Raw genomic sequence first — 13,517 nt, forward strand, 5'->3', positions numbered from 1 at the left:
CATTTTTAGATTTTTTTGATGGATTTGACCGGATTTTTTTGGGTTAACCCATATACACCCCTAAGTAAATTGCAAAATCACACATTTTATGCACTCTTTTGATTTTATTGTGCTTTCCACAACCCTTTTTTTGTTTTATTCCAATCATGTTTCAATTATTTATTGTTGTGAATTTAATCACAAAAGTAGAACAAATAACAAGGACAGCTAAAACTAAATTATGTTCCAATCATTTTTTGACTTACGAGGGCAAAATCATAGAATATTTCTATAAAAAAAAAATATATATACTACAAACGAAAAATAATAATCATCATTATCATTATGTAAAATGTAAATACATGTTTTTTTAAAAAATTTGGTATCCGATTTATGACCAATTAATTCGAGCGAATCAATCCCACCGTCCACTTATCACAACCAAAAGTAATGCTAACTTTTAATGTAAATACATCATAGGATAAACAATATACTTTCTAATTTCCACCAACATTTTCAAAAGATCACTAATTCAATTTATCTTAACTAAAAAATTGTTCATTTGAAAGGATATCTATGATGTAATTCTAAATTTGATTATTGAACCACATAAACTCAAGAGACTATCGTACGGTAGGTGTGGATAATGTGGTGATGTGTGGAGAAATTGATTTTTTTTCTTTTGCACCCACCCTAATTCCCAACCACCTTATTTCTCATTTTAACCAACACTACTCCTATCTCTCCTTTTTTTTTTTAAGGGACTACTCCGGTTTCTCTTTTAAAAGTTGGGGAGAAAAATAACACATCTTGTTAAAGTCTTTTATAACTTCTTGACTCATGAGACACGATTATCTATTATTGTTAATGTCAAGGTTCTTTAGTTTCTAAGTGAAATAGTGGGGATAACTCAATATTTGTATAACCATTTTTGTACAACTTTCTCTTTCATACTTATATTATATTCTTATTCTCTCTTTTCTTTTTCTCTCTCCATTGTTTTTGACCAATTAAAAGAGAGCACAACAAGGTTGTCCCAAAAATTATAGCAAAAAAGTTGTTCAAATATCATTACTCCGGGGTAAAAGATCACAATATCTTATTATTAGTCAACAAAGGTTCTTTAGTTTCTAACCGAAATAGTGGGGGTAACTCAATATTTGTTGTGGGGTAAAAGATCATAATATCTTATTATTAGTCAACAAATATGTAGAATAGTGGAAGCAGCTGCCTCCAATACACATAGATTCGTGCCTATGCTAATGAAGATTCAAAGCAATCAATCAAAGAATAAAGAGATAAAAAGAGTAGAAAATCAACACAAGTTTTTCATGTATTTTTTGGCTGTATTATATGGTTGATCACGTATTTAGACTTCTTTTGATTGTCGTTAGAATTTATGTTTACTTTTTGCCTATAAAAACTCACTCATTCGCAATTTCTCGTTCCAATTCATATTATCTCATTTTCTTTCTTTCTATTGTTTTAGAGGGCGGGTTTAAGATGCCATGATTTCATTGTTGGTCTTTCATACACAGGTTCAACAGAAACCTTCGTAGCAATAGTTTTTGAAATAGTATCAATGATGAAAGTGGGGTGTTCTAAGTCAATTTGTATGTCATATCAGCATTGATCTTGAATTGTTCAGTTCAATTCTCACCTTCTCTTGCTCCAACATCTTGTGCTCCTCAAGTTTTATAAGGGTGCATGAAAGGGATGACAAACTTCTCTCTTCTTCCACCTCTATCTTCTTGTACTACAACTTTAGTTTTACCAATATTTTGTACACTTCAGTGTCATGTTTTATTATAAAAGAAAAACACCAGTTACAACCATAGTTTTAAAACTCAGCTCGGTCGTCGACTCGGCATGGGTACTGGGTCAATGAGTTAATGGTCGAACCACTGGGTCACTGGTTGAACCGCATGACTGAATCGGATTAAACCAGATAACTCGGTCATATGACCCGGTGTTAATATTAAATTTTTATAGGTATTTAACCAGATTAGATCGGATCGAACCGATGACTCGGCCATTTAAAAACTAAAAAAAAAACTAACATGTAATATATAGTAGTTATTTTTTTAAAAGGTATACCTATATTTTGTTGAGAGGAAATAGATTTTTTTTTTATATCTATTAATATTAATATAATATCTAAATTTTTAAAAAATTATATGTATATTATTTTTTAGGGGGTATTGATTATTATTATTGTGAAAATAGAGACATTTAAAGATCATGTGATCTTTTTGAAGAAAAAAACAAACGATGTGTTTTTTGCTTTTACAAAAATGAAGATGCAACATATATACATATATAATATATTTCATTATTTTACGCAAACAAATAGATGATGCAGTGGTTAAATTCCCAGTCGTCCCCTCTCATGTGTGCAGTTCAAATCCTAGCATACAATTTTTTCAAATTTTTATTTCTCTACAAAAATCAAAAGTTAATGTATTTCTTTCCTTGAATTGCGCTCATTTACTTAGGCTTTAATTACATTTAATGCATATTAAATCTAATAAATGACTAATTATGGGAAAAAACGGAAGAAAAAAATTAAACCGGATTGGACCAAAAAAACCGTCCGAGTCACCGGTTTTAACCGGTTTTTAACGAGTCTTACCGGTTTGCGCCGGTTTAATTACATGGCCGATCCGATAAAATACTCGAACCGACACACCATCCGGTTCACAGTCGGACTGGTTCGACCGGCCGGTCCTGTTCGTGTTTCAAAACTATGGTTACAACGAATTACACTTTCATGAGACTCAACGAACCTTATAAATATAATTCTAAGGAGGGTGTATTGAATCATGATTCTAAGGGATTTTAAAAGATTTTTTTATAATGAAAAAGTCTTGTGGTATTCAATCAAGACTCTTTCCAACTTAAAAAAAGTCTTATGTTATTCAATCAAGATTCTTTGTCATTTAAAAAAAGTCATGTCGTATTCAATCAAGACTCTTAATCATTTAAAAAAAATCTAGTGGTATTCAAAATCATTCAAATTTCGAAGGTTTGTTTAATAAATCAGATTTTGATGGATTTTGAGGGATTTTCTAGTGAAATTTTATCATGAAAAAATGAGATTTCTTAAGATTGTTTTTTTTTTTTAAGATTTTACTATCTCTCTCCTCCCTTCTCTCTTACTCTCTCTTTTCCTCTCTCTCTCTCTCTCTTGCCTCTCTCTCTCTCTCTCTCTCTCTCTCTCTCTCTCAAGCTCTAGCTCTCTCTCTCTCAAGCTCTAACTCTTCCGTAAAAAATAAAATAAAATAAATAAAATAGTCTTTATTGAGATTTTATGAAAGAGAGTGTGTTATGATATTTTTTTCAATTATTTTTTAAAATTCATAAAATCTGTTGAAATCCTTTAAAATCCTTAAAATCATTTCAAATCCTTTAAAATCTTATGAATTAAATCCATTGAAATCTTTAATAGTCTTTTAAAATCATCAAAATCCTGCAAAATCTTTTAAAATTCTCAAAACTTTTTTAAACAAAAATTATCCTTTAAAATCCTAATCCACCAATACACCCCCTAAATTCTGTACCTCAACACCCTCCCAGGATTTCTAGAACTTGGGACAAAATTCTTTTCGTGAGACTCATCTCTCATTATAAAATCATGTTTAATTAATAAAATATGGTTAATTATTAAATTTTAAATTATGTCATAAATCATTTTAGAAAAAAATTGAAGGAAGCAAGAAAGCACATCGCATAAAAGAGATAAGTTACAAAAGAGTGAGTGACTGCAAAAGAGAAGAGAGCATGGCTATGGCCGCAAGCAGCAGCGTGTCACTGTTGAAGTCTTCTTTCACCGGAGATCGATTCTTACGCTGCTCACGCCACCAATCACTTCCTCAACTATTCCGTTACAGACAAGGTTTCAACCTTCTCCTTCTTCCTAATTCCACTTTCTCTTCTTTTCGATTAATTTATTCTTCTTCATTCTTTGTAACAGGAATGAATCATTTTTCGATGCAGTTACCTCGATCACTTTCTGGCTTAACCAATCTCTTATTCAATAGAAGGAACATTGATGACAACACCAATCGTAAACGCTTGAGACCTGGAATTGTTTCTCCACGTCGAAAAGTTCCCAAGGACATAACAAAACCTCCATATGTAAAATCCATGGTTCCGCCAGGGATTGCGAGTGGACCTGAAGTACATGATGAAAAGGGGATTGAATGTATGAGAGCTTCTGGAAAGCTTGCTGCTCAGGTTCTTCAATATGCTGGGACCTTAGTAAAGGTGCGTTTCTATTAATCTTTTTGTAGCCACTCGTTTGAAGGATGATACAGCTAATAGCTTATAACTGATTAACTAGTTTATAGTTTATAGTTGATACCAGATAAGCTAGCTGATTGAATTTGTAGTGTTTAGTAAAATTAGCGGCTCATTAGGTTATAAATATGAAATGACAGACAAATGCTATATTTAATTAATATTTAGTTTTTTTTCAATCAAGATTGCAGGGGTAAAATTGAGATAAATAATGATAAGCTATAAGCTTTAAGATATAAGCTACTTGAATTAGCTTATCAAAAACCACTATAAGCTAGTAAAAATAAGCTATAAGCTTGCGAGAAAGTAACGGTTACCAAATGGTTCTTTTTTAGTCAAATGAGCTTTATAAGACATAAGCTAATAGCTATAAGCTCAAAAACATGTCTAACCAAATAGACCCTCAGTGTCTTAGGATTGTGATTTCACATTACCTAAGAAACATTTGAGGCTGTTATTATTGGTTAGTGCAGGAAAAGGAAACCATAATTTTTTTAAAGTGAGATTTATGTTATCTATGAAATGTTAATAAAATTGAATTGTTGAATTGATTGGTATGTTTCTTATTGAAAAAGAAAAAGTTGTTTTTATGTTAGTTTTAACTTCTGTTGACAGCCAGGCATAACGACTGATGAAATTGACGAAGCAGTTCACCAAATGATAATTGATAATGGTGCGTACCCGTCTCCTCTTGGTTATGGTGGTTTTCCAAAGAGTGTCTGCACATCTGTGAATGAATGCATTTGCCATGGAATACCAGATTCACGTTCGCTTGAGGTCCTTCCAGAAAACTCTTAAATTGTAAAATTATATATCTTGGGTGAAAAAGTTGTGACATTTTCTTTTATTTGCAGGATGGTGATATAATCAACATTGATGTTACCGTTTATCTAAATGTAAGTTGTAATTTTTAGGGTGTGGCGGGGTGCTTATTTTTACCTTTTTGTTGGGGTTTGGAGGGGACGGAGGCTAGGAATTATTTATTTTACACACACAATACTATATTGTTCTTTTAAAACCTGGTCCTTTGTCTATTTGTGTATGAATATTAATTCATCTAGCCTATTTTGGAACGAGTATGCTACATTAATATCAGTTGTTTTGCCCATTTTTATTTGTTTTGCTATTGCATCTTTTAAGATTTATAAAATTTGTGCTTTGATTTGGTGATTGAACAAATGGATATGAATTATAGGGTTATCATGGTGACACGTCGACCACTTTCTTTTGCGGAGATGTTAATGATGAGGTCAAAAAACTAGTTCAGGTACTAGTTTATCTTCATGCTAACAGTGGCTGTGATTTGGTGCTTTTGTATGTTCCATATGTCCATGCACTGTTCTCTAATTCTGCATTTTAATTTGATTCTCATTATGATGTTCTTGTGAACCGTGAACTAGTCTGTTAACTAGTTCAATGATCAGTCCAGTTTTCAAAATATTGGTAAAAATATTAATTTTGGATTTTAGATTACTTGGTCTGGAAAATTCATTCTTTTATGCACTTCATGCAATGGAATTCATTATGATAACCTTAGGAATTACAGTGAAGTGCTCTAAATCTTTAGAGTAAGGACTTATGTAGTTTTTGAATTTTAGATATTGTGCTAACAAAGGAAGGCTTTTATATTCACTTTGGAATGAGAGTATGAAACGAAAGAAAGCTACTTCACTGTATTATATGGCATTGTAGATATTTATTACCTTTGCAGGGCACAAGTAATTAGGCCTCCAGTACTGGTATCAACATGTAAACTGTAAAGTTATCCAGTAGAATATCCTATGGTATTAAGTTTTAGGCTTAATAGCAGTTTTGGCCCCCTAACTAAATAAACTACAAAACCGCCCCCTAAGTATTGACTTTTTTGCAGTTTTGTCCCCCCTGGCCAATTTTGACCAAGTCAATGCACACATGGACGCCATGTGTGTATTTATTTATTTAAAATTTTTAATATATATTTTTTAATTAAAAAATATATATATATTTTTAAATTAAAAAATATATATATTTTTAAATTTTTTAATAATTAAAAAATAAATAAAATAAAAAATAAATACACACGTGGCGTCCACGTCAGCTTTGACTTGGTCAAAATTGGCCTGAGGGGCCAAAACTGCAAAAAAGTCAATACTTAGGGGGCGGTTTTGTAGTTTATTTAGTTAGGGGGCCAAAATCGCAACTTCTTGAAACATAGGGGGCCAAAACTGCTATTAAGCCTAAGTTTTAAATATAACATGGGATGTGTAAGGAAGAATATCCCTTGGTATTCATTTATGACCTTGTATTATGTGGTCAATAGGGGGCACGGATCATCTCCGGTCACTGGAGAGTCCAGTGGAATCCCAACCATTGATTTGGCTGACCTGAGTTAATGAAAGAGCATAAAAGACCAATTGAATGGTCATAATTGAAACTGGACCTCCTCCTGGGTAGTACTAGTATTCACTGGAGAGAATCCTAGTCCGTCAATAGGAGATGTACCCACTTATTCCTGGAAATTGTATATCCCATAAAATCCAATGACTTACCTTTTGCCAAATATAAATGAATTTTATTTATATTTTTCCTTGCAACTTATTCTAATTGTTTTGGATGTTGAGATACTGTTCTGGAAGTCTCTTATGCTTCTTAAAGTGTTTTTTTTTTTAGAATTGAGATATTGTCTTCGTCATTCGTTTTGTGCTTATCTGAGTGGTGTTTTCTCCCTTGTTTGATTGATGCAGGTCACTAAAGAATCCCTAGATAAAGCAATATCCATATGTGCACCAGGAGTGGAATTCAAGAAAATTGGCAGAACAATTCAGTAAGACATTCCTATCATTTGTTCTCTCGTTCCTGCGTTTCCTTATTCCGCATAAATTCAGAAACCCTCGGGCTGTAGGATTATGTATAGTAAATGGTAATTGTTATGGTTTAGACCCATGATCCTATGCATCTTAACCAAACATAAGGTTAATAGCAAAAAATGTCAGTTTTTAACTTTGTTTCCTTTAAATAGTTCTTCTAAAATCTGTTCATCCCCACTTGGGTGAAACTATTTAAGCATGCCACAAAATTAAATTTTAATAAACTCTCAACCATTGAGTATTACTCTGAAGAATATCCAATAATTTTTCCCTTAGGGCTTAGATGACCCACACATCCCCATTCTTCATGATGAGTATTCCCCAATCTTCATACAAACTTCTTTTACGGAAGTGTGTACTCCTTTCTATGAACCTGCAATAGTCATCATCAACCTATCTAGTGGGACTCGGCTTTCAACTTCACATTCATACAGTCGTGCCGTATCATTTGTTGCATTACATCTTTGTAGAAAAACTGTGTGCTAGAAAACCAGAAAAAAGGGGATGCATGCTTCTTCCATGGCCTTCATAGAACCCTCTAGTGTACCTACATCTACCTTTTAGCCCTCAGGCCTTAACATAGGGTGGGGTTGAATAATTTAAAACGATAATTTGAAGGAAACAAAAGCAGTGTATAAGCAATTCGCAATATTGTGCTAATATTTGGTTAGTAGTTGATGACTGTGATTTAAATTAATTTGATTCTTCACTATATGATTCCATCTTTGATGTATTTTTTTATTTTTTTTTAAAGTGATCATGCAGATAAATATGGATATGGTGTTGTGCAACAGTTTGTTGGCCATGGGGTTGGACGTGTTTTTCATGCTGATCCAGTTATTCTTCACTTCAGTAATTAACTTAAACTTTGAACTTTTGTCAATATTACTTGTCAGTTTCACTTCAATGCGATACTAGCAACAAACCTGTGTTGGAAATCTATATTTATTTGGCTGCTTATAAGGAATATTGAAATCAGCATGTGTCCATTAATTTAAAAAATGATAATCACTAATATTTTGTTTAATTTTAAAAATGATAAGCATTAATCTTTTAGAAATTGAAGTTGGTAAGAAATTGAAAGGCATTAATCAAAGAATATTTTGCATAGACTAATTAATTGAAGAAGGCAGAGGTTTGGAAGTAAAGTTATTTCTTTCACTACATAAAAGTTGGTAATGGTCCATTAAACTTTACAAAGAAGACCTATATTTTACATTCCATTAAGAGAAAAACAGAAGGCCCCTGTTAGCTTATACTGTTAGACATATATATGATACATAACTGACGTTGAATTTCAAACTGCTCATTTGGACATCAGTTAGCGACCCTTATTTTATATTAAAAACATTTCATAATCTTTCAATACTTTTTCTCCAAACCTCAAAATATTTCAGAGTTATGTTTGTAACAATTATTCTTACTATTTTTATTTTCAGGAAACAATGAAGATGGACGTATGATGTTAAATCAAACCTTCACGATTGGTAATTTTTTTTCAATACAATATAGATTGTTATGAACTAATGCTTATGATTATTGTTTGCGAAGCTGGAATCTTTGCATTTGTTTTGCTCTTGTTCTCTGTTGCATGTATTGGGTTTTAATATTATATATTTGATATGTTACAATATTATTGTTTAAAAATTTGAGATATGTCCATATATTTAAATACGTAAAACTATTGTATAATTCATACTTATTCCTAGTGTCACAACTCAATATTTTAGATATGTAAAAATACTCATTGCCTTTCATCATTTCGCTCTTCCTTGAAATTCTCTCTTTCCTTTCCACTTGGAAATTTCAACCTTGCGTAGCTTAAACAACAAGATAGTTCAATATCTTCATGCGTCTGCCAATAAAAGTTCACATGTCCACAAATATGGCCACACTGCTAAATTTAAATTTGGAAGCTGCTGTATGTGAATGATATGAGTATCAACATAACATATGGATATGCATTACCATGTATGTAAGCCACTTATTTTTGAGTAGTTGGGCATACTTGCCTTTGAGTTTACATAGGCTAAGTGTATGTAGCTTTCTAATTTGGCACATAATTGCAACAGCTCAGATGTGGCGAAGGGGTGCATAGGAATCATATGAAATTTTAACTTTCATTTTGTAACGAGTTTTAGTTTTGCTAACTGTTTTAATTGTGGAGGATGGTACTATATAGAGGGTAGTGAAAATGGAGTGGAGTGGAAAACTTTTGATTTTGACTCCCTAATCTAGCGCTTGGTAAAAATAATGGAAAATGGAAATTAGTGAAAATAATGGATTTCCTCTTGGTATGATTGAACAGTAGGGAATTTAGATATAACAATTTACAACGAAATAGAGAAGTGGCAGAAATTGTGGACCCAAATCGAAATAGAGCTCTTAACATTCTGCTTTCAGTGCCACAATTATTTTCTTCAATGTTGCAATCACATGCAAAATGATTTGTATCCAAATTCCCCATTCCCTCGATCACTACTTTCTTGTTTATAAGCTAAACCAAGTTCCAGGCATATACCCTTGGTGTTATGTTTTCAAAAGTCAAAAGTATTTTGGGATTTGGTGATTTCTTGAATGTATATACTGCTTAAACTTTTTGAAAACCCATTGGTAGCTCATGATGTCTAAATGAGGAAGTGTTGTGCTTGTCGTTTTTCTTTCCCTTTTTTGTTAGGTGTATGTTTAATTTTAAGAAAAAGCTAAGATGGGAATGTCGCATGCTATGAGTGGAAATACCGGATGAGATAGGATTAAGAGTTATTGCATTAGAGGAAGAAGAAGACAAAAAACTTTAGGCTAAAGATTTAAAGGCCAATAGTTTGACTATAGACATGATTTATGATTGAACATTATGACATTGCTTTGATCCATATAGCTGCTTCCACCTACTGGGATAAGGTTTTGCTGTATTTGATGTTTAATTCGAGAAAAAACTCTTGCCATAGGGATTAACACATAAAGCTACAATTCATCACATTCTGAAGAAACTGTGGTTGAGAATGTTTTTCATATAGTTAAGGCTCGTAATAGACTCTTAGGTCTATATACCATCATGGTTTTCATGAGGCAGTTATGTGCTTAACCCTTTAAATTTTCTTTAGTGAGAAAGCAATCCTCCAAGATTTATAAATTTTGTTATAACGTTAACATTATTTTATTTTTCCTTTACCTGGTAAATTTTACAGAACCTATGCTAACTATGGGCAGCATCAATCCTGTGATGTGGAAAGACAACTGGACAGTTGTAACAGAAGATGGAAGTCTTTCAGCTCAGTTTGAACACACCATTTTGATAACACCTGATGGGGCTGAGATTATGACTCAATGCTGACAAATGCATACATTCAATATCTTTGCATAGCTCGCACGAAGAAACTTATTATTGAGATGTTATTGATTTAATTACTTCCAGTTTCAGATCAAAGTTCTTGCTGGAAATTACCCAAGTTATACGAAGCATGTGCCAAATGAGTCAGTGTTGTATTCTTTCTGTGTTGTATTTATATATAGTTTTACAGTCTCATATTCTTCAATTTTTACTACACTTGTTTTTCATTGTTCTGAGAAAAAATAATGTCAAGGCTGAAAAGGTATAGGATTGTACTTACGTAGAGGGAGATTAGGTAGAAAGTTATTCTTTCAATCATTAAGATGGCTTTAAATTTAAAAAATCTCATTAAACATGATTTGTTTTTTTTTGGTAGAAATTAAACATGATATGTATCAGAGTTTTACAGCGTATCATAGATGCTAAAAGAAATTCGATCTTGCTCCCCTTTGGATCTTTTACCAATAAATTGGAATTTAGTATTTTAGTATTTAACTTTTACCAATAAGAGTTATTGGGATTTTTTTTTAAAAAATTTAGTATTTTAAGTATTTATTTATCAACACTGTTTTTAGAGTGGATATCAAATTGAAAAATGCAACAATGATAAATCTTTGAGTTTTTCTATTTACACCCCATGTTTTTCTGGTTACACCCAAATTTTCTTAAAAGTTTTTTATAATACCAAAATTGCCCTTTTATATAAATTTTCTTAAAACCCTAATTTTATTCATTGTCAGTGAGTTTCACCCTCTTTCACCCCACAAAGCGATCGATCAAACAATTTGATGTTCAATATCAATCTCCATGAAAATTAAAGAGTGAATCAAAATATTTTTCATCCATACTCAATTGGATATAGTAAGTGAATTTCTTCTTCTATTTGCTAGTTTCAATTTTTTTCCTTCAACTGCACTGTACGATTACGTTTTTAATTTACATTGGTAAGGTTAACTTAAATTCAGTTTAAGTAGGTTCATGTAAACCTACTTAAATTGAGTTTACATGAACCTACTTAAACTAAGTTTACATGAACCTACTTAAACTGAGTTAACATGAACATACTTAAACTGAGTTTACATGAACCTACTTAAACTGAGTTAACATGAACATACTTAAACTGAGTTTACATGAACCTACTTAAACTGAGTTTACATGAACATACTTAAACTGAGTTTACATGAACCTACTTAAACTGAGTTTACATGACCTACTTAAATTTAAATTGAGTGTACATGACCTAACTTACATAAATTGAGTTTACATGAACCTACTTAAATTAAGTTTACATGAACCTACTTAAACTGAGTTTACATGTGCATACTTAAACTGAGATGACGTATAATCATTGAATAAGATTGAACTTTTAGATGTACACTTAAACTAAGTTTGCATGATCTACTTAAACTAAGTTTACATGACCTACTTAAACTTAGTTTACATGAACCTACTTAAACTGAGTTTAAGTTGGTACACTTACTTAAATTTAGTTTACATGACCTACTTAAACTCAGTTTACATGAACCTACTTAAACTGAGATTAAGTATATAAACTTAAACTCAGTTTATATGACCTACTTCAACTAAGTTTTAGATTAAATTTTATGAAAGGGTAATCTTGTCATTTTGGGGTGCAACCATGATTAACTAAGGTGCAAGTAGAAAAACTCTAAATCTTTTGACGGATTAATCCTTGCAACTACATGCATAAGATACCAGATCATACACAAAAAAAAAAAAAAAATAGATATCAAATTTAATTTCTCTTAATATTTGTGGTAGTGTTATACTCTCTAATTTGTTTGCCTAATACTTGCATTGTAAAACTTATCATTTGATTTAAAGTTACTATAATATAAATCATACCAATAACATTTTAGATTAATCTCAGGTTATTTATTATGTTATTGAGATTTGTCAATACTAACATCGTTTTATTTTTAGGCCTTAAATAACTATAACGTCCTCTGAAATTTTCATTTTACTCTTCTTATTTAGAACATTCGGTATATAACTACGTCAGAGTTTGAGAGTTATATATCGTTCGCTTATTTTTGGCACATATATCTCGGAAGTGTCATTATATATAAGAGAGCTTGTGTCTGTGCTTTCATTTCCTCTTTTGTATTCAACTTCAATTTTCTCTAAAATGTTGCAATTTTTGAGCCATTTTGGATTTTTTTTTCACGATCACTCCAACAAATAAGATCAATCTTCAAACTATTGCGATCAATCATGAGGTAAAACTTACCTTTTCCTTTCGCATTTCGTTTATGCATAATTTTTGTTGTATTTCTATCAATGTTTCTTCCCATAGTTATCTACCAAATTTTCATCCACTGCAGCATGAGGTTGTGTTTTTAAATTTTGTATTTTACGCATTTTATTTTGTTAATATTTTAATAGTAGTGAAAATTTTTTATATGTTAACTTTAATGCATTTGTCATTCGCTCTCTATGAAGAGTACCATCAAATGTCTCCTTATCAAATCGTTCTTACCAATATCTTCAACAAAGAAAAAAATGAAATTCTAATCATTCTGACATTTTGTCGAAAAGTATAAGCATCTCCTTTTTTTTTTTTTTTTTTTTTTTTTCTTTCTTTTCAATAAGTATGTCTCCTTTTTTTTTTTTTTTTTTTTATTAACTCAATTACATCAACAAACCTATACATTTTCCTAAATAATAAACGAACCATAAAATTCAATAAGTATAGACAAACAAATGCATAATCATTCCTATTGAATCAACAAAAACTAAACATTTTCACTTTTCATCAACTAAAAATAAACATTAACATTTATTAGAAAAAACATAACATAAAAATTCATATATAATAAATTAAGTTATAATAGATTTTTAAAGGTGTTAGTTTGTTACATGAAGTATCAACAAAAAACCGATAAGTGATAAAAATAAATTTAAATCTTTTTAAATATTAATACAAGATTTTTTTTTATATGTAGAAATTCTTTGAAATATTTTAATACTACTAATTTTAATTCATTGATAAGTGACAAAAAGTAAAAACATATAGTTACATTTGTTTTATTAATTTAATT

The 13,517-nt window shown here is 31.0% G+C and overlaps 1 protein-coding gene across 1 annotated transcript; it reads left to right on the forward strand.

The window, feature by feature from the left end:
• The first annotated feature begins 3,700 nt into the window (after positions 1 to 3,700).
• On the forward strand, positions 3,701 to 10,813 carry LOC11410934 (methionine aminopeptidase 1D, chloroplastic/mitochondrial). The gene is made up of 9 exons (XM_003611720.4): positions 3,701 to 3,874; positions 3,953 to 4,245; positions 4,894 to 5,055; positions 5,133 to 5,174; positions 5,474 to 5,545; positions 7,002 to 7,081; positions 7,879 to 7,976; positions 8,564 to 8,611; positions 10,313 to 10,813. The coding sequence occupies exons 1-9, from the start codon at positions 3,760 to 3,762 to the stop codon at positions 10,456 to 10,458; spliced, it is 1,056 nt and encodes a 351-aa protein (XP_003611768.1). The 5' UTR covers positions 3,701 to 3,759; the 3' UTR covers positions 10,459 to 10,813.
• Positions 10,814 to 13,517: the final 2,704 nt, after the last annotated feature.

The sequence above is a fragment of the Medicago truncatula genome, chromosome 5, assembly GCF_003473485.1.
Source record: "Medicago truncatula cultivar Jemalong A17 chromosome 5, MtrunA17r5.0-ANR, whole genome shotgun sequence".
Lineage (NCBI taxonomy): Eukaryota > Viridiplantae > Streptophyta > Magnoliopsida > Fabales > Fabaceae > Medicago > Medicago truncatula.